The following is an 18497-nucleotide window of genomic DNA, read 5'->3' as shown; positions in this document are numbered from 1 at the left end:
CCACACGTGGGACCAATCCTCAACAGTTCCCCGACTACGGGAGTACGGAGTACACAGCAGTGACAGCACATGATCTATCAACTTGATCGTATTAATCCGGAATTTTCTGTGAGTAAAAAATCTATTGGATTTCAACTGATCTTCTAAGTACATTCTGGTTAAGATCTAAAGGTAACATCAAATATCAAGACAAGCATTTATCCCCAATTCAAACGAGCGACAATTGGGAACAATCTAGCAAAGATCCATATATGCACAAATGAGCGGAGGTCGAGATCTACTATTCACATGGCAGCCATTGTGAGAGGAAAAATGCGCAGCACTCAGATCAGAGCACGCTAGACGACGAAGCAACTCCGGACGACGAAGCAACTCCGGACGAAGAAGCAGATCCGGTAGGAGAAGCAACACCAGTAGAGGAAGCAGCCACAGACGAGGAAGCAAAACCAAGGGGAGCGGTAGGAGTGGGAGTCCCAGTGGGGGTCAAGAGAGGAAGGGTCTCGGCGGCGCGCTTCTGGACACCTGCAGAGGCGATAGCACTGCCAATGGATTGTACATCAGCTAGCAGAGATGGAAGGTCCGTTGGAACCGACAGAGACTCGCCACGCTTCTGGACTCCAGCGGAGGCCAGTGCAGCCACAGCTGACTGAACATCAGAAACCAGCGAGGGGAGGTCAGTGGGGATCGCAAGCGATCCGCCAGTTTTCTGGGCACCCGCAGAGGCAATAGCACTGCCGATGGATTGGACATCAGCCAGCAGAGATGGAAGGTCCGTTGGAACCGACAGAGACTCGCCACGCTTCTGGACTCCAGCGGAGGCCAGTGCAGCCCCAGCTGACTGAGCATCAGAAACCAGCGAGGGGATGTCAGTGGGGATCGAAAGCGATCCGCCAGTTTTCTGGGCACCCGCAGAGGCAATAGCACTGCCGATGGATTGGACATCAGCCAACAGAGAGGGAATATCCGTGGGAATTGACAGAGCCTCGCCACGCTTCTGGACTCCAGCGGAGGCGAGGGCTGCAGCCACTGACTGAGCATCAGAAGCCAGGGACGGGAGGTCTGTCGGGATGGAGATGGCCTCTCCGCGCTTCACAACACTGCCGCTAGTGATAGGGGTCGACTTCAAAGGTGCGGATCCAGAAGGAGTAGCAGAAGACGATGGTGATCCAGTGGTGAAGGCAGCGAGGAAGTTAGGAGGTGTGTCGGTCGATCGATGAATAGGAGTCGACACAGAAGAAGAGTTGGATGCAATGCGAGTGCCGTTAGAGAACGGAGCACCCATAGCAGAGCCAGAGAGAGCGAGGGCAAGAGCGGCAAGTGAGGTCTTCATTTTGAAACGGGATTCAAAGAAAGAGGTGGAAATATCGAAGAAATAAAAGATTGTTGGTCAACAGTAGCTCGCACAGCGAGGGAAGTATGTATGAAGTAAAGAAGATAATGATTGGTATACAAAAAGATCCCAGATCTGCTTGATGAAAAAAAGAATTGTACTGACAGATTCCAGGGATTTTATACCTCTCCTAGGCCGTAGCACACCATCGATTCTCCAGAACAAATAACCACTGCTTGTGTCTGCACATGGTGGGTCTGTTCCTCCATACTTTTGTTCCTTAAGTTGAGGACAGCCATTGACTGGTTGAGAATGGACGATCCCCAGATCTCGTCATCGGTTGGATCTAGGTATTCTCGAAGGGTTCGCGACATCCGAGTCCGAGGTGATAAACTTCATTGATATTCCATGTCGATCAATTGCCTGGGTTAGGGCCTGAATTGGGGTTGCCCTTGGGAGTATACTAGTGGTACACATAGGGTATGGTCAAGAGACAGTCGCAAAATTGTAAAATGTTATTGCCGATCACCAATTCATTCCAAGGTTACATCTCGCATTTCCACAATGTGTGCGAATAGAAGCAATCTAGGTATCGAAGTTTGGGCATGCACGTGGGACTTCCAAGGACGCATGGTGGGTCTGATAGACGGATTTGGAATAAGCCCCGGGGATATGGGGAATTGGTTTGTGGAGAGAACATTGCGTTCTCATATTTGGAGAGAAGATCCAGTGGTTCGGAGAAATTGGGGCGACATCGATATATGAGCTCTGGAGAATTTGTATTCATCTCCATCCCATTTGTCAGTTGAGTTTTCCGACCGGGAAAGCACCGAGCCTCGGCATCGGAATATCGGGCATACGGAGACCTATGTATCGCCATGCTAGACTGAACATATCTTTTGAGTATATAGACAATCATAACCTTGTCGGCACTGGTTTTCATTGGCTATTCTTTATCCGAACATGAAATGTGCTAGCCAGTATTGTATACCTAGTGGCATATCAGCCTCGAATGCCGTTAATAATCGGATTTATCTCGCTCGAGATGATCTAAGGCATGCTATATGCCATAACACTCCGATGGCTTTGCAGATATAGATCTCAAACCTCTGTTCAGATGCTTTTGTTTTATGAAAAATGACTTCATTTGGACTTGTTGTACACGCCGACGCGGGTCTGAACTCTTGTAGACCAGGTCATCCCGGTCACACCACTTAGATTGAAATGAAACATGAGTAATCGAGATCAAGTAGGATCTTTCTTACTCATTATACCGGCGAATGAGACCATCAAGTGCTCTCATGAGATCCCGGCCGCTCTGTGTAACCTCCTGTTCGGCATATTAAACGGCATGACCTCGATGGGCGGCAGATCTGGCCCGTGTCCGGACCCATTGGAAATCTGAGGATTCGATATCATTACCAGAGCTCAGGCGTAGTAGCAGTTCCACGGCCGTCTCACTAGCGCTATTCCACGCCGCGATGTTATCGTTTCCAGCCAGGCGATTACGCATATTTGCGGTGCGAAGATCAGCGACGAATAAGTGGAGAGTACAAAGCTCGCAGAAGAACTTCAAGCGGTCGTTCACCCGCTGGCGAGCCAAGTCCTAGTCATGGAAAGATGGTGCTGGCTGGTGGAGGTTGGGATGTTGGCCAGCAGATTCACTCAACCTGGAGCATCGATGGGCATGGCCGCCCCAGTGGCAGTTAGCACACTCTTTTGGCCAACCAGGAGCACCAATGACAACGCAATAGGCGAATGGCCCCTCTTTTTGTTGACAGCGGGTACATTCCTCCTCTGCCCGTTGTCCAACCATCTGGATATAAATGCCTTCTTGATCGTTAGGATTGTTTGTTAGGTAGCAAGGGACACGCGCAATCTGCCGAGGTCATGGCTTGGGTGGCAGTTATTCGAAACGATACACTAACACTCGATCGTTTAATTCGACTGCCTGAGTTCCTGGAAATATATCAAGGAGTTTGTTATTCGGAGGCTCCAGGAATTTTGATGGATGTTCTCGAAGATCAAACGGCATCAATATCTGCTGAGTGAATGGCAGGGGAAGCTGTAGGTCCAAACGAAGGTTGCTCTCGTCTTGCGGGCAAGTTCCATACTGGGGAGGTGACGACATTCTGAGAGGATCTGTGGACGTTAGTGTTAGTACAGAGTACTGTAGTAGGCTGCCCTGGAGTATTATCAATGGTAGGAAACAGAAAGCGCAGTCAATCGATCAGTCGCATTGCAAGCTGACAGAGAATTGGAGCAGAGAACGAACAGAGGAAAATGACAGTTAACAGTCACATCACATGACTCATTCGTTTACTCTTTGATCTCGCCCTATTCCTATTATTATTCCCATTCCCGATGATACTTCTATGTTAATTATTAGTTTCCTACCTATTTCACCATGAAAGAATATCCCAAAAGACATCCCAAAAGACATCTAAAGAGAGCATTTAAAAATACATTGGAGTGTAGAGCACCTCCAAAGACAGATCGACTGCCACCATATTCAGCTGGCTCCTCAGCGGAGTTTCTGTTCCATGTGACTCGACGAGAGAGATTTCCCTATGTAGGCTCAAGTCTTGCTTGACGCACAATATCCGCAAAGTGCTGTGATAGAGAGTTCGCGTTGGGAACGGTGATTGCGGTGCAATCCTGATTCTGATAAACCTTTGTGCTTACAATCAAACCAAGCACGTCACCATCTGCGATTGTAGAAGTGAGGCGTTTCAAAAACACTGCGCCAACACCGTCACCTCTGCAGTCCCCATCTGCCTTAGAGTCAAATGGCTTGCATACACCAGTAGGGCCAAGGAAAGCTGCGCCTTCTAGGTTATGGTCCAATGATCAACTCATATAGAGTTTTACTCTCGGCTCTTATTATAGCCATTACACCGACTTAGCTTTGTTGAGCATTGAAATTGATGCGAATATGTTGATATAAACCAACTTCTATCTTTAATATCGAGAAAACAATGATTGGAACTAATATGGAAAATCAGAGACCGATTCTTTTGTCTGAATTTCGAAGTATAAAATGAGGTAGATATATAGTTGACAGTGAAATCCATAGTGGAATTGGCCCAAGGCCTTGGCCTTGGCGGTCGGAGCTTTCCCCGAGGTACCCGAGAGCTCTCCCCTCTTGCCTCTTGCTCACCTCCAACTCTCTCTCTCTCTCTCTTTTCCTCTCCTCAGCCATGGGTATTTTCAGCAAATTGGTGAAGACGACCGTCGCAGGCAGTATTGCCTCGGTCGGTGTCTTCTGGGGCGCCACGCGCAATGACATTTTCGAGACCATGGACACCTCCGATCCCATCTTCCAATCGGCCTTTTTCAAAAAGTTCAACCCGAGTCGCAACCCAACTCTTCATGATGTCTGCATTCGCAGAATTCCCCTAGATAAGATCCAACCCTCGCTGATCGAGGAGAAGGGCAAGCTGGTGGAAGCCTTCTGTGCCGGTGTCTGGGGTGGCATGGGTAAGTCCTACACTGGGGAAACCAGCCTTGTCGCAATGCAACGCACTCTAACATGTTACTTTTTCTCCAGGATACATTCCCCAACGAGCCATTCTTGAACGCAAGTACCGTGGCCCCGAGACCGCCGACCACCTCTGGGACCGATCGGACCTCCTCTCAAACAAATACGAAGTAGGAACCATCGTCACCGACCACTTTGAAGTCGTCGAGAAGACCGAAGACCGTATCCTCATTCGATGCGGTGACTCCCCACGTATCCGTGATGTCCGTCCCTCCGACGGCCTCTTCGAAATCGCTGCTGTTGTCAAGCCGGATCAAGGTGTGGCCGAATTCAGTCTGAAGAGCTGTTTCTACCAGGGTCTCGGAAAGGCTGAAGGTGCCCCCATGGATGACAAAGTGGCCTGGGCACACCGTCAGTATACCAAGTTACTGCTGGAAACCGCCGTGCTGAAGAAGTGCATCCGGTAAGGTAGAGTGGAGGACCCCTCAACCGCCTGGAGACGGAATTTGTCGGCATACAAAAAATCCTAAATTTTCGGTTGGGACGTGCCGTGTACATATTCCTAATCATATATCCCTAATCGTGGTCTACAGCAACCGAATGTTGGATCAATCGGAATAAGCTGATCTGCAGTGTCAAACTTCCAAGTTTTTTTTCTTCTTCTACTTTACATATATACATCTTTCGACGGCAAGATTATTTTCCCCTAACCAGAGGTTGACATACAAAAAATCAGCACTTCACCACCTCCCGGGTCTCCTCCGCCTCTGGGTATGCCTTCTCATCGACCACTGGTGTTTCTGTATCACTGGTCATGGTGATAGCCAGGACGGTTGGGATGGCGATGACCAACGAGCCCATGCAGAGTCCCCAGTTCATAGCGAACTGAGTCATCGCGGGCTTGCCCATGGCATTGATGCGCCACGCCATCGCACCACCAGTGCTCTGGAAGGTCTTGTATGCTCCGACCAGAACGGCAGCTGTGGCCGGGGAGTTGGACTGAGCACCGACGAGCCAGTAGCAGAATGATTGCCACAGCGCATCATAGGCACCATAGAAGATGTAGAGGAACATCGGGCCAACTGAGATATCAGAATCTGTGTAATCGATATCCTGCTTCAGGCCATGCTCCAGACGCTCATCAGACCACACCTGGAACTTATAACCGCCACCCCAGATGGCCATTCCAGTGACAAACAAGAAGGCCCAGGCGATGCGAGCGCGGTTAGGTCGGCTGACACCGGGGGTGTCGAGAATGAGACCCATGACGAGGCCACCCAGCATCTGGGCAATCCAGTAAAGCGAACCGTTGAGGGAACGCGTCCGGATGTTGAAGTTCATACCGTTCACGGCATTCTGCTGGTAGGAGTAGAACACGTTGGCTGAGAAGAAGAGGGGCAGCATGCACAACACCCGCCAGTTGCAGATAGTCTTCACAGAGTGGCGAATAATATGGCGGAAGTTCTTGTTGCTCTCAGGTGTGACTTGCAACTGGGCAACTCTGACATACGAGGGTGGGCAAATGAGCGCTCCCAGCACCCATCCGATGGCCATGACGACAAGCAAGGCAATGTATGTGGCATCGCTGACAGTGCCGCTCGTCGACTTGAAGTTAAGGCCGAAACTGGCGAGGGATCCAACACCACCGCCCAGATTGAAGATAATCCAGAAGGCGGCGATTGCACGACCCTTCTGCGACTCAGGCACATAGGTCGTCATGATAGCACCCTGCGCCACCCACAAGAAGGAGGCACCCACACCGAGAATGGCACCGGAGGCAATGACGAAGCCGCCGTTGTTGGTTGCTGTTCGAGTTCCGTTAGCTGTGTATACAACACACTGTGGGTTGACAGCTTGAACATACCGTTGAAACACAGAAGACTGCCGGAATACAAGGCATAGGTCCATCCTCCAAGCAAGAGACAAACTCGGGGTCCAACACGATCGAAGATAGGGCCGACAACGAACAAAGCAGTTCCTGCAGTACAAGACAGAAGGGCTACACTGGCATTTGCGGCAACGGTCTGATCAACTTGACCGGAACCTCCAAGACCACTGAGGGCATTGTACATCTAATACCATTAGTTCACCTGGGTCTCACAATAGCTATTGGCAAAACTCACTCCCGGACAGCAAAAGCAGATGAAACTCATCAAAATGATCTGGAACCAAGAATTGGTCCAGATCTTGTATATGGTTGAGCGGTTTTCATTTTGCTCATAGCCGGCAACTTGCCCTTCTTCGACTGTTTGAGACATGTTTGTGCGTATGAAACTGAAACTACAAAAGTCCGGGGGGGGGGAATAACCGGGGTCTTATGTTAGAGACTTCAGCAATCCTTCCCTCCCCCCTATACCGGACTACTGCACGTGTGTGGGCCAGCTTATCGAGTCTGGGGCCCCACGCGATAGGGGGCTAAGGTTGCATAGAAGAACAGACCAAACAGGGATCGTGTTATCGTCGGGGTATCTGTTGGGTATTTTGCCTGAAGTAGTAGCGAAGGTGGAGTACACCCATGTGGTTTAGATTACATTGTATAGTGCAACTGGTTATCACACGACACTATTTTCTCGGCCGACGAATACCGGAGCATAACTCCACTAATCTCCCACATCAACCTCCTTGTTGGGAAAAGTCTGGAGAAGAAGTAAAATATCCACCCCGGTCGCTTGCGAGCCGGACCAATCCCGTGCAGTTCAAGTCCTTCATTGCTACTCTACTTTGTAACGGCCCCCATTTGAGGTGTTTCTAGAATACCAGGGATTGCCTTCACCTTACGTACAAAATTCCTATCAGTATCCCGCATCGGCATCGTCCTCGGGAAATGGGGCGATAATAGGCATTCGGCTTGTATAGCGCCAAATAGAAATGGGTCCAGCTTTGCCTCCCCAATCGTCTAAAAAGCCCCCTTATCGCTCTTTTCCGCAGAAGTCTGGTCGGTGATTCGTGCGAAAATAAATAAAACTTTGAACAAGAACACGGCACTCAAGCTTGTCGTCTTCTAAGTTAACACTCAATAACCTGCATAATGGATCTCGGGAGTCTATCTCAACTCCAAACGGAGGGGGTCAATCCCCGAACCGTGCATATTGATCGCATGTCGACACTTGACATGTGCACTGTCATCAATTCTGATGATCACAAAGTCCCCGAAAGTGTTGTTCCTTGTCTGCCAATTATTGCAGGAGCAATTGACGCATTGACTCCGCGAGTTCGACAAGGCGGACGGGTCATTTATGTCGGTGCTGGCACCAGTGGAAGGTAAGTCACGTGAATCAGCGTCCCCTATTTTGATCAAAAAAATTAAATCAAAAAAAATACAATAGACTTGGGATCTTGGATGCATCAGAAATTCCTCCCACATTCAATGCTCCTCGCGGGCAGTTTGTGGGTCTGATTGCTGGTGGAGATGCCGCAATCCGATCGGCCCAGGAGGGAGCCGAGGATGATGAGAAAGCCGGCGAAGAGGAGATGAAATCTCTCAATCTGAATCCAGAGATTGATAATATCATTGGAATTGCAAGCTCCGGGCGCACGCCCTATGTGATGGGATGTCTTGCTTTCGCGAAACGTCTCGGATGTGTGACCATCGCGGTTGTTTGTACAGTTCCTTCGGCGATTGGCCTTTCAGGAGATGTGGACTTCGTAATTTCACCTGTGTCTGGACCCGAAGTGGTCACTGGTAGTACCCGTCTCAAGGCTGGTACCGCCACCAAGCTGGTGTTGAATATGCTAAGTACCGGTACCATGATTCGCACAGGAAAGACTTATGGAAATATGGTATGTGGTGATTTCCCCCGACTGGTATACTCCCGCTAATCCCCATATTTTAAGATGGTCGATCTCGTGGCATCAAACTTGAAGCTTGAGCAAAGATCTCGCAATATTCTGCGCAGATTGAGTGCAAAGTGCCAGTCCGCGCCCGACACTGAACTGGACGCTGTCCTTGCAAAATGCAATGGCAGTGTCAAGCTGGCCATCTTGGTTTCAGAGACCGGGGAGTCCGTTGAGACTTGTCAGGGATACTTCGACGCTGCGGGTGGAGTGTTGGCCAACGCGCTGGCTGCTATCGCTAAGCCCATCGAAGAGAAGCCCGCAAGTACCCCCACTCAAAAGTTTGCCTTGTGTATTGATGGTGGCGGTACCAAGTGCGCTGCTGCTGTGGCCGCCGGCGCCAACGTCGTGGGCCAAGGCTCTGCTGGCCCTTGCAATTTGTATGATCTCTTTTCCCTGGTTATATCCCGTATCGTGAAGCTAACTTGCTCCAGAACCGATAGCATCGGAGACATAGACGGAGTCATTTCCACGTTACTTGACGCCGCAAAGGCTGCTCTGAAAGACGCTCTGCCAAGCCACGTGGAACAAACAGAGTCTTCATGGAAGGAACTTCTACAAACATCTTTCAGCTCTGTCTGGATCGGACTGGCTGGTATTGACCGAGCTGGGCTGGAGGGAGTGCTAGCACCCAAGCTGAGACAAGCTTTCGGTATCACTCAGGAAAAGGACCTCCAATTAACCAACGACGTAGACCTGTTGACCGCTGGTGTTCCACAATCGCTCGGTACGCCGTCCGTCCTGGTGGTGATTGCAGGCACGGGGAGTGTTGCAATGAGATATAAATGGGCCGAGGATCAACAAAGATACGCTCGTGCTGCCCGGTCTGGGGGCTGGGGACACATGCTCGGCGATCAGGGCGGTGGCTACACAATCGGTATCAAAGCCATCCAACACACACTGGGAGTCTTTGAGGATATCACCTTGGGGCTTGACAAAACTGGAGGCGATGAACTTTCCAAGGCGGTCGCGGAGAAACTGGGCTGTCAGGTCTCTGAGAGTGCCAGTATCGACATGTTGAACAATATCCTGGCCCAGAACCATTCTCAGGGTGTGAAGTCACGCATTGCTAGTATCGCGCCGGTTGTTCTCCACTTAATGGACAAGAATGAGACCGCAGCAGCTATCGTGAGCTCTCAGGTTGCTTTGCTTGTTGGTGATACCCTTGCTCGCTTGGTGAAGCCTCAAGCCACTGGTTATCAGCCATCTGAGGCCTCCGTGTTGGTGTTGGCGGGAGGATTGATGAAGAATGAAAGATACCGGGCCACATTTGAGAAGGAACTGGACTCACACAGATTGTATTTCAAGGGAACGGTGGTTGTTGAAGATGCAACCCGTTCGGGCGCCACTTACTTGAGTCGTTGAGCCTTGTTGGGCTTCTTTTAAAACCAATAATTAGATTTCTTTTACTCTTTGCATTTCTCTATTTCATCTTCCATATTTGTACTAAATTCAAATACCAAAACTGCTCAAATTATTTCACTATCTACTCTATTTCAACATTGGCACCGCTTCAATCACCGACTCCATCGCCGGGCTCTGATTCCAAATCCCTGTGATCTCCAGTCCAGCACTATGCAAGAGATCTCTCCACTGTCGCTCCGACCGTTCGACACCAGCTCCAATACTCATCATCTGAATATCCAGCGAAGCCTGCATCAGAGGCGTATCGGTGTCTGGCAGCACGAAATCCACAATGAGAATTCGAGAATAATCCGGCGCCATCACTGATACCGTATTTCGCAGGATCTTTCGACTGATTTCGTCATCCCAGTCATGGAAGATGGAACGGAAGTAGTACGCACGGGCGCCTTTGACGGGTTGAGAATCCATGAAATTGTATCCCATCACCTCGATTCCTGCGCTCTCGCCATCGACCCGCTCAACGACGCTTGGCAAATCCTGCAGAACCATTCTGCCCGGAAGATTACCGTATTCCCGGCGGAACTTGCCCAGATCATGTCCCTGGTTGCCACCAATGTCTACCAGGAAGACCGTATCTTTGTATGGGACAGCGTGACCAAACAGTCGCTCGATGGGATATATATCGTACCACATCGGTTTACCCTCGCGACGGCTAGTCATGTACGAGTTGAACAGCTCCTGCTGCTCCGGATGACTCGAAAGCCACTCGAACTGACTCTGTCCAACAGCCCATTGCATAGGTGACTCAGTATAATCCTGGGGGTTGGCATATCCATGAGCCCGAAGATACTCTGGGAGTTTGCTCAATGTTGGAAAGGTAAGATCGTAACTAAAAGAATGGTCAGCGAGTGACGGTGGGAACAGATGCAAGGGACCAAGCCACATCACCAACATACATGCATGGGATTCCGTCTCTCCCAATCGGACGAGTCAATGCCACGGTCTTGTCATTGGCGACATAAACATCGGGGGTCGGTGTGACGCACAGCCCAAGAGAAGCCATAACGCGCATCAGGCGTACTATTTCACGGAGTTAGTGTGATCCACAATGTGTGACGAACTACTATCTCTGCAGGAAAAGGTACCAATTAGGTCTTGTTCGGCGCCCGTGTATTTGGCTAGCTGAGCGGCTGAGAGTCCCGTTCCTCTGTGGCGCTTCTCTACAAGCATAGCGAAAATGCCCAGATCGATGACAACGCGCAGCGCGGCATTTTGAGGAGGCTAGAAAGAATCCAGTCAGAATATAAACTCGATTATAGTTTGTGGAACAAACACCATACCTGGTAGATCAGACGCAGCACAGTTTCTGTTGGCGTTTCCACTGCAGACCTCAGCTGGTCGATCATCCGCAATAGCTCGAAGTGGGCGTGTGGAGATGGATCTGAGGATTCCTTCAGGGCCATTTGGCCGAGTCGGTTAACCAGATAGTGAAAGGGTGTGGTGATGGTCATTTTGGCTGTTCAAGGAAAATAAACACCGATGTTCAGTGTGTAATTGTCTGCTTCGAGTTGCACAAGCTAGGATGAGGGAACTATTTGGCTGGATCTCGATTGCATCTTATAGTCCCTGGTTCCCCTCGGAGTGACATCAGACAAGCCAAATAAATTAAGAACCCTTGTTTCCATCGGCGTTCAATCCATTCCTACAACAGACGGATGCAATATAGGTAAGGTAAGCTTACCCCGAAAACAGGTGACACCCGGGGCATATCATTTCTAGACACTCCACTATTCAGTCATTCTCGGCCCGTCGTCTTAATATGCCGCATTTGAGAGGAATTGACCCGATTGAGATGATCTAGGATGTACATGCTTGCCCTACGGTGTGTGATTTGAATCCGGACTATTTGTGAGTGCGCTTTCTGTACTCACCACCCACATTGGAGTCTTTTTTTAGAAAAGAAAAAGAAAAAGAAGGGATCTGAAATACATGATCAGCACGGAAACAGAAATCTCCTGTTGATGTGAGATTGTTATTTATGCTATAAAGAGTGTGAGGCACTAATGAGTGTTATTCCCAGATCAATCCCCAAAACAATTTTAACGATGCATTCGCTTTCAATTACGCCCAAGTCCGAAGTTGACTCGCGATGGAGGCCAGCTATTGCAACAGTCAGTCTGGGAGCTGCGCATTTACACCCCATCATCGCCAAACTTGACGCAGCCGCCATCAACGGCCAACGAGGACTTGAACTCTTTCATGATGATCTAGCTGAGCTCGCCAAGACTATTCGAGTTCAAGCGCCTGACAGTGTACCCCGCACTGATCGAGACTACGAGATTGACGCAGCGCACGCTATCCGAGATCTATGCGCTGAGCGTGATCTCCAGGTTGTAGCTCTCCAACCTTTCCGACACTACGAAGGCCTCATTGATCAAGAAAGGCATGCAGAACGCATTGACGAACTCAGGCATTGGGTTCAGTTATGCAAGATTCTCGGTGACTCGCTCTTCATCCTGATCCCTTCATCTTTCCTCGACGCCTCCGAGATCACCTCCGACCGAGAGCGTCTCGCAGCAGACCTAGCCGAGGCCGCAGATGTCGCATTCCCAGTGCGCGTCGCATACGAGGCCCTGGCATGGGGAACGTACATCAACACCTGGGAAGACTCATGGGATTTGGTCAAGCGGGCCAATCGACCTAATCTCGGGATTTGCCTTGACACATTCAACATAGCAGCGCGAGTCTGGGCCGATCCCACCTCCACAACAGGGCGACTGCCCCCAAGCGCAGATGACGATCTGCGGGAATCGATGGACCGGCTTGTACGGGAGATCGATCCGGACCGAGTGATGATGGTTCAACTTGCCGACGGCGAGCGGGTCGACCCGCTCGCTCCCTTTCTTCACGCACCAGGCCTGCCTACTCTGCTAGCCTGGTCGCGGAATGCTCGTCTGTTTCCGTGTGAAGAGGATAGGGGCGGATACCTTCCGATCCGTGAGGTGGCGGATGCCTGCATTAACGGTCTCGGTTATACCGGGTGGGTCAGTATGGAAGTCTTTTCGAGATCAACCGGGGAAGATAACCCGGCCGTTCCGATGGAGCATGCTGCCCGGGCTAGTCACTCCTGGCTGCGGGTCCTGGAATTGTTAGAAGTGAAGTCGGAGAAGAAATCCATCTAGGTCTTGGGCGTGAAGCGATCAGCGCATTTTGTTTCAGTTAGTGCTATTCTGCATTTAGGTTCATGAATGGACCTTCATATGCATTCAACCAATACAGAGGAATGATAGTTTTGATGATAAAATTGGCTGGTGTCTTGCAATCTCTTTGTACATCCCTGTCTCGAATTGTAGACTGGTTCTTAATCTTGATAAATTGCAGTCATGCTCGATGCCTACACACATACCCTTCCTAGGTTCCTTGGTACGATCCAAATGTCATAGATCTCAGAAATGTTCCATCTAAATGGGGAAACTACTAAACGTTCCAGAAATATTCAGGAGGAATGCTATGCCGAACCAAACCTTCGGGTACTCCGCCTTCTAACGGAACGCCACAGGATCATTCCCGATACCTGGAATGCTATGCCTAGGTTTGTATTCTGAGGTCTACACAAGAGAATACAAAAAGGGTGGAATGATCACCCGATCGAACGGATCAGCATTCTTCAGATGGGTCCCCGGATGGTTCCCGAGATCGCTTATACCCCTAATATTATATAGATCAGGACCTTGGAACCTTGGACCAAAGCATTCCAAGGTTCCCGGCTTTCCGGATGCTTCTCCCGGCCCGATCCCGATCCACTTCTATTATTGGAGGGACCATAGATCTGGAATCTCCATGCCAGACTTCCAAGGTAACTGGAAGAACAGCCGTTTGACATAGGCTCTAGATACTTTAGAATATTGCTTTGACCCATTTTCATTATCTCATTGCGTCAATGCTTGCCGTTCATTCCCTTTGGTATCCAGGGGTGTAGGGGGACTTCTCATAATACGGTTTTAGTGAGACATCGCTAAGCCTGGCCCTTTACTCCTTGGCTGTCTGGAATGGTCTTAGTCCGATTTAGTACCGGTAGAAGAGGACTAGTTTTACAATGACCTCAAAAAGTAGTTCAACAACATTTTTAACGGCCAATGAAACACAGAACCAACACTTCATCGGGGCTTATCTGGACACAGCGTTTTGTGTAGCCTTTACCTATGGCACCTAAGATGTTCCAGACTGACAGCTGACGTTTACTGCCGCTCTTAGTTACACTGACTTGCACAGTAGGTTTCAGAGTCCCAACACATGATCTAGAACTATTAATATGCCACCAGGTGATGCTGCAGTTAATTGTCCCCTCGATGCGTATCAAACCGGTCCTTTTCCGTCTAGTAACGGCTAGAAATTTTTTTGGGCTTTCTCAACGGTATTTTCATCTCACCTGGGGCGGATGTGTCTCGGGCAGCTCTGCGGTGTAACCAATGCCGCTGGTCGCGATTGAAATTCTACTCCGATCATCCAGAATACATGCAGAATACATGCACTTAGTTAAAGCTAGACAGGAAAATTATCCCCGGATGTTGGAATTTGGCCACTAGTGGTGTAGCTAGTTGATAGCCTAAGCCACACTAGATGCAGTGGGCCAATCTTGCCGTCAAAGCAACGCCATTGTTGGATCTTGGCACATGAAATTTGTGATTGCAAGCTGGGTGTTTGCTGGTGACACAAACAACTCGCTCAGCGAGCCAATCCTTGTGCATTGAAATTGTGCTGTTGTACATGGAGTATGTGCATACTATTGCCGATAACAATACTATTCCCTCAAATCTAAACTATTCAATACGCGCCTTGGTGACTTGAGTTGGCATCTGCATAGCTATCACAACATGGTACATTGCCGATCCTGTCTGCTTACTATTTAGCTGAATCCGTGCGATATGTATACCCGATATGTATACCTTCCCGATGCAGAAAGACCTTCTTTCGCCGGGCATCCCGAATGCAGTCAGTATAGGCTAATCTGGTAATATGGGTCAGTCTAGTGGTCTAAACGGATACCCGCTCCTTAAATACGGCTTGATCCTCAATATAGTTCTGGAAACACCAAGCTGCTGTGGCACCTTTCCTCATTCTATACTACTTCTCCACTCAAAATGGGCATCCAACGTGGAAGTCAGGCAGCACACGCTGGTCCCTCCAGCACTATCAACCCGTTAGTGCAGGAGTTCGGATCTCTTCAAATCCTCGATGACTTGATTCGGTTACGTGCCGCTGATGTCGTTCAATGTCCCATTCTTGCCTATCCCCGTTTCGACAACGATGCAGCTTCCTATGAGTACTACACCGGGAAAAACTTGGATACTATGATAAACCAAGCTGTCACTATCCTCATAGATGATGGATTCAAGCAGGTTGGTCATGAATCGAGCTGCGATGTCTCAACACTCTAACAAATCAACGTTTAGCGAACGCAAAGCCCATCCATCGTGGCACTTCTTACTTTATCCGACCTTAACATGGTGATCACATTTTTTGCCCTCAGTCGATTGGGCTATACTGTCATGATGCTCTCACCAAGACTCTCGGGTGAAGCCTGCGTTTCATTGCTGGAAACGGTCAACTGCGAATCAATCATATATGGCCAATCCCCCAATATCCGCTCAACATTGGGCGAGATCTTCCGCCGCAGGTTGGTGTCCTGCCGCCCAATGCTGCCATGCTCTTTGTATAACAAGTTACACTCGCCATTGGTTGTTCTGCATCGAAATCAAACCCCTGAGAAGGTCGCCTTAATCCTTCATTCCTCGGGATCGACAGGCACCCCGAAGCCGCTCTTCCTCACACACAAAGCGATCATGACTCATCCGCTGAGAGGTCCTGGGCTGACTTCTTTCAATACACTGCCATGGTATCACCTCCATGGGCTGTCAACCGCATTGCAGGCAATGTGGATGAGAAAGACAGCCTATATGTGGAACGCTGCGCTGCCTTTAACTGCGGAACTCGTTGCTAGCGCCCTCGAAGAAGCCAGACCAGAGTCTGTAGCAGCGGTTCCATACATGCTCCAAATTTTGATTGATGATCCCCGCGGTATCACAGCGCTAAGGCAATGCAAGTTGGTTACATACGGAGGTGCACCCTGTCCTGACGAGCTGGGTAACCGCCTAGTAAGCGAAGGAGTACACTTTGGAGGCTCATTCGGTCTGTAAGTAGGGTCCTGCGCATACATACAGAGTCACACAAAGACTAACACGTTGTAGCACCGAGGCTGGCCTTGTTGCAGAATCAATCTCACGACCAAAAGGTGACCCTTATTGGAACTACCTGAAATTCTTTGACAATATCCGATCATATGTCTGGATGAAGCCCATCTCTGAATCAGACTCGCTTTTCGAGTGCGTATATCTCACTGGTCATCCAGCATTGACAACTTCAAATTCAAATGAGCCACCAGGGTCATTCCATTCGAAAGACGTCTTTGTCCCTCATCCTACGATTGCAGGAAGGTGGAAATACATCTCACGACTGGACGATCGAATTAATTTAGTGAATGGTGAAAAGGTTTTACCACTTCCGATTGAAGGTCACATCAAGCAACACCCTTTTATCCATGACGCAGTTGTGGTCGGGGTAGGCAAGGCTGCTCCGGGACTATTGATTTTTCGAGCGGACGATCCTGAAGCCAACCATCTCTCGGACGACAAATACCTCGATTCAATCTGGCCGACGATCCAAGAAGCCAACTCTCAGGCAGAGGCTTTCTCTCAAATCTCCCGAAATCTGGTTGCTATTTTGTCGTATGACGCCAAGTTTGCTCGAACCGACAAAGGCTCCATGATCCGGGCACAGGTCTACGAAGAATACAGTGAACTTATCGAAGACCTGTATACCGAGAAGGAACAGGTCTTTGGAAATCTGCTGCTTGAGGTTGTGGAGACAGAACGTATTCTTCTTCAACTAGCCCAGCAAGAACTGGAAATACCCATCTCTGGTGCCGACGCCAATTTCTTCTCTGAGGGTGTGGATAGTCTCAAGGCAATCCACTTCAGACGTCTCATTCTGCAACATTTCAAGTTTGAGATGAGCCAGGCTCCTGGTCCAAATGTCATATTTGAAGCGGGCTGTATATCACAGTTGGCTCGGCATATCTGTGCTTTACAAAAGGGGGAGACATACGAAAATTCTGAGAGTGATATATCTGTGATGACTGAACTGATTGAGAAGTACTCCATGTTTGAGAGGCACATACCCCAACCGCATGATTTCTCAGGGCCGAACAGTGTGGTGAGTGACTATCTCGTTGATGGAGTTTACATTCAGACGCTAATATAGCCAAGCTTCTAACAGGAGTCACTGGGTCAATTGGAGCCCATGTCTTGTACGAGCTGCTGAATGACGATTCCATCTCCACAGTGTACTGTCTCACACGACGAGAATCCCCATTGGAAGCAATACTCCGCACTCTATCCGAAAAAGATCTTTTCATATCCCCCGAACAAAAAGCAAAGATCGTCGCCTTCAACAGTCGGATTGACCAGCCTGATTTCGGGTTATCTCTGGATGAAAGTACAATCACACACATGCTCGAGACGGTCTCGCTCATTATCCACACAGCATGGCCCGTCAACTTCAATCTCCCCCTGACCGAGTTCGAGCCACACATCCAGGGTCTATACAATCTGATCCAATTCTCCCTATGTGTGCAGAGACGCGAGCCTGCCGTCATGATGTTCTGCTCATCCGTCTCGACCGCGCTCGGATCTCGATCGCCCGAGATCCTCGAAGAACCAGTCGATTTGGATTGCGCCTTTATGGGCTACGGGCAGTCCAAATTAGTTGGGGAACGGATTGTGAGTAATGCGCGACGCAGTGGAGCAAGAGCTTATTCTCTTCGAATTGGCCAGGTCTCTGGTCACTCGAAGAAGGGCCTTTGGAATGACACCGAGGCTCTGCCGTTGATGATCCGGTCGGCGCTGACACTGGGTGCACTGCCTGAGTTGTCGCAGACATGTTCTTGGCTTCCGGTGGATAAGCTCGCGTCCACTATTCTTGAATTAGCCAGTACTTGTGCTGCACCGAGTGTGTTTGAGGAAAGTCAGGCGTCCGGCTCGGCTGTGGTGGAGTACGTTGATGACTCGATTTTCAACTTGTGTAATTCTCGCGAATTCACCTGGTCGACTTTGCTACATACTCTGAAGGATTGTGGCTTCCGATTCGACACTGTGCCTTTTGAAGAGTGGTTGCTGAGACTTCGTCAGAGTGAGACGAGGGGCGAGGAACTTGTCAATCCGGCGGTCAAGCTCATTCATCATTATGAGACGACGCATGGGAAGGAATCTTCTTTGCAGAATGGACCAAAAAGGTTCATTACAGAGAAAGCAGAGCGGAGTAGTGTAACTTTACGAGATGGCCGACTGAGAATTATTGATGATGGAATTCTGAGATGCTATGCTCAAGATTGGTTGGCGAGGTGGACGGCCTAGGGGGCGAAACATCGTA

General features: G+C 49.5%; 8 protein-coding genes across 8 annotated transcripts; 4 read left to right on the top strand and 4 right to left on the bottom strand.

Moving 5' to 3' along the window:
• Window positions 1-328: 328 nt before the first annotated feature.
• On the bottom strand, window positions 329-1330 carry N7517_002030 (uncharacterized protein; the record flags this gene model as incomplete). The annotated part of the gene is made up of 1 exon (XM_056719760.1): window positions 329-1330. The coding sequence occupies one exon, from the start codon at window positions 1328-1330 to the stop codon at window positions 329-331; it is 1002 nt and encodes a 333-aa protein (XP_056583895.1).
• Window positions 1331-2995: 1665 nt separating this feature from the next.
• Window positions 2996-3461, bottom strand: N7517_002029 (uncharacterized protein; the record flags this gene model as incomplete). The annotated part of the gene is made up of 2 exons (XM_056719759.1): window positions 2996-3146; window positions 3259-3461. 2 exons carry the CDS (start codon window positions 3459-3461, stop codon window positions 2996-2998), a joined length of 354 nt encoding a protein of 117 aa, XP_056583894.1.
• A 1069-nt stretch (window positions 3462-4530) lies between these two features.
• On the top strand, window positions 4531-5278 carry N7517_002028 (uncharacterized protein; the record flags this gene model as incomplete). Its single annotated transcript, XM_056719758.1, has 2 exons — window positions 4531-4810; window positions 4881-5278. 2 exons carry the CDS (start codon window positions 4531-4533, stop codon window positions 5276-5278), a joined length of 678 nt encoding a protein of 225 aa, XP_056583893.1.
• A 265-nt stretch (window positions 5279-5543) lies between these two features.
• On the bottom strand, window positions 5544-7069 carry N7517_002027 (putative MFS transporter; the record flags this gene model as incomplete). Its single annotated transcript, XM_056719757.1, has 3 exons — window positions 5544-6616; window positions 6676-6883; window positions 6935-7069. 3 exons carry the CDS (start codon window positions 7067-7069, stop codon window positions 5544-5546), a joined length of 1416 nt encoding a protein of 471 aa, XP_056583892.1.
• Window positions 7070-7839: 770 nt separating this feature from the next.
• Window positions 7840-10010, top strand: N7517_002026 (putative glucokinase regulator family protein; the record flags this gene model as incomplete). The annotated part of the gene is made up of 4 exons (XM_056719756.1): window positions 7840-8072; window positions 8138-8591; window positions 8646-9025; window positions 9080-10010. The coding sequence occupies 4 exons, from the start codon at window positions 7840-7842 to the stop codon at window positions 10008-10010; spliced, it is 1998 nt and encodes a 665-aa protein (XP_056583891.1).
• Window positions 10011-10136: 126 nt separating this feature from the next.
• On the bottom strand, window positions 10137-11521 carry N7517_002025 (uncharacterized protein; the record flags this gene model as incomplete). The annotated part of the gene is made up of 4 exons (XM_056719755.1): window positions 10137-10899; window positions 10967-11090; window positions 11156-11291; window positions 11351-11521. 4 exons carry the CDS (start codon window positions 11519-11521, stop codon window positions 10137-10139), a joined length of 1194 nt encoding a protein of 397 aa, XP_056583890.1.
• Window positions 11522-12115: 594 nt separating this feature from the next.
• N7517_002024 (sugar phosphate isomerase/epimerase family protein) lies at window positions 12116-13192 on the top strand (the record flags this gene model as incomplete). The annotated part of the gene is made up of 1 exon (XM_056719754.1): window positions 12116-13192. One exon carries the CDS (start codon window positions 12116-12118, stop codon window positions 13190-13192), a length of 1077 nt encoding a protein of 358 aa, XP_056583889.1.
• A 1959-nt stretch (window positions 13193-15151) lies between these two features.
• Window positions 15152-18481, top strand: N7517_002023 (uncharacterized protein; the record flags this gene model as incomplete). The annotated part of the gene is made up of 4 exons (XM_056719753.1): window positions 15152-15409; window positions 15464-16203; window positions 16259-17282; window positions 17336-18481. The coding sequence occupies 4 exons, from the start codon at window positions 15152-15154 to the stop codon at window positions 18479-18481; spliced, it is 3168 nt and encodes a 1055-aa protein (XP_056583888.1).
• Window positions 18482-18497: the final 16 nt, after the last annotated feature.

The sequence above is a fragment of the Penicillium concentricum genome (assembly GCF_028827145.1).
Source record: "Penicillium concentricum strain IBT 3081 chromosome Unknown utg000001l_segment0_segment0, whole genome shotgun sequence".
NCBI lineage: Eukaryota > Fungi > Ascomycota > Eurotiomycetes > Eurotiales > Aspergillaceae > Penicillium > Penicillium concentricum.
This window is presented reverse-complemented; position numbering and strand designations above follow the sequence as displayed.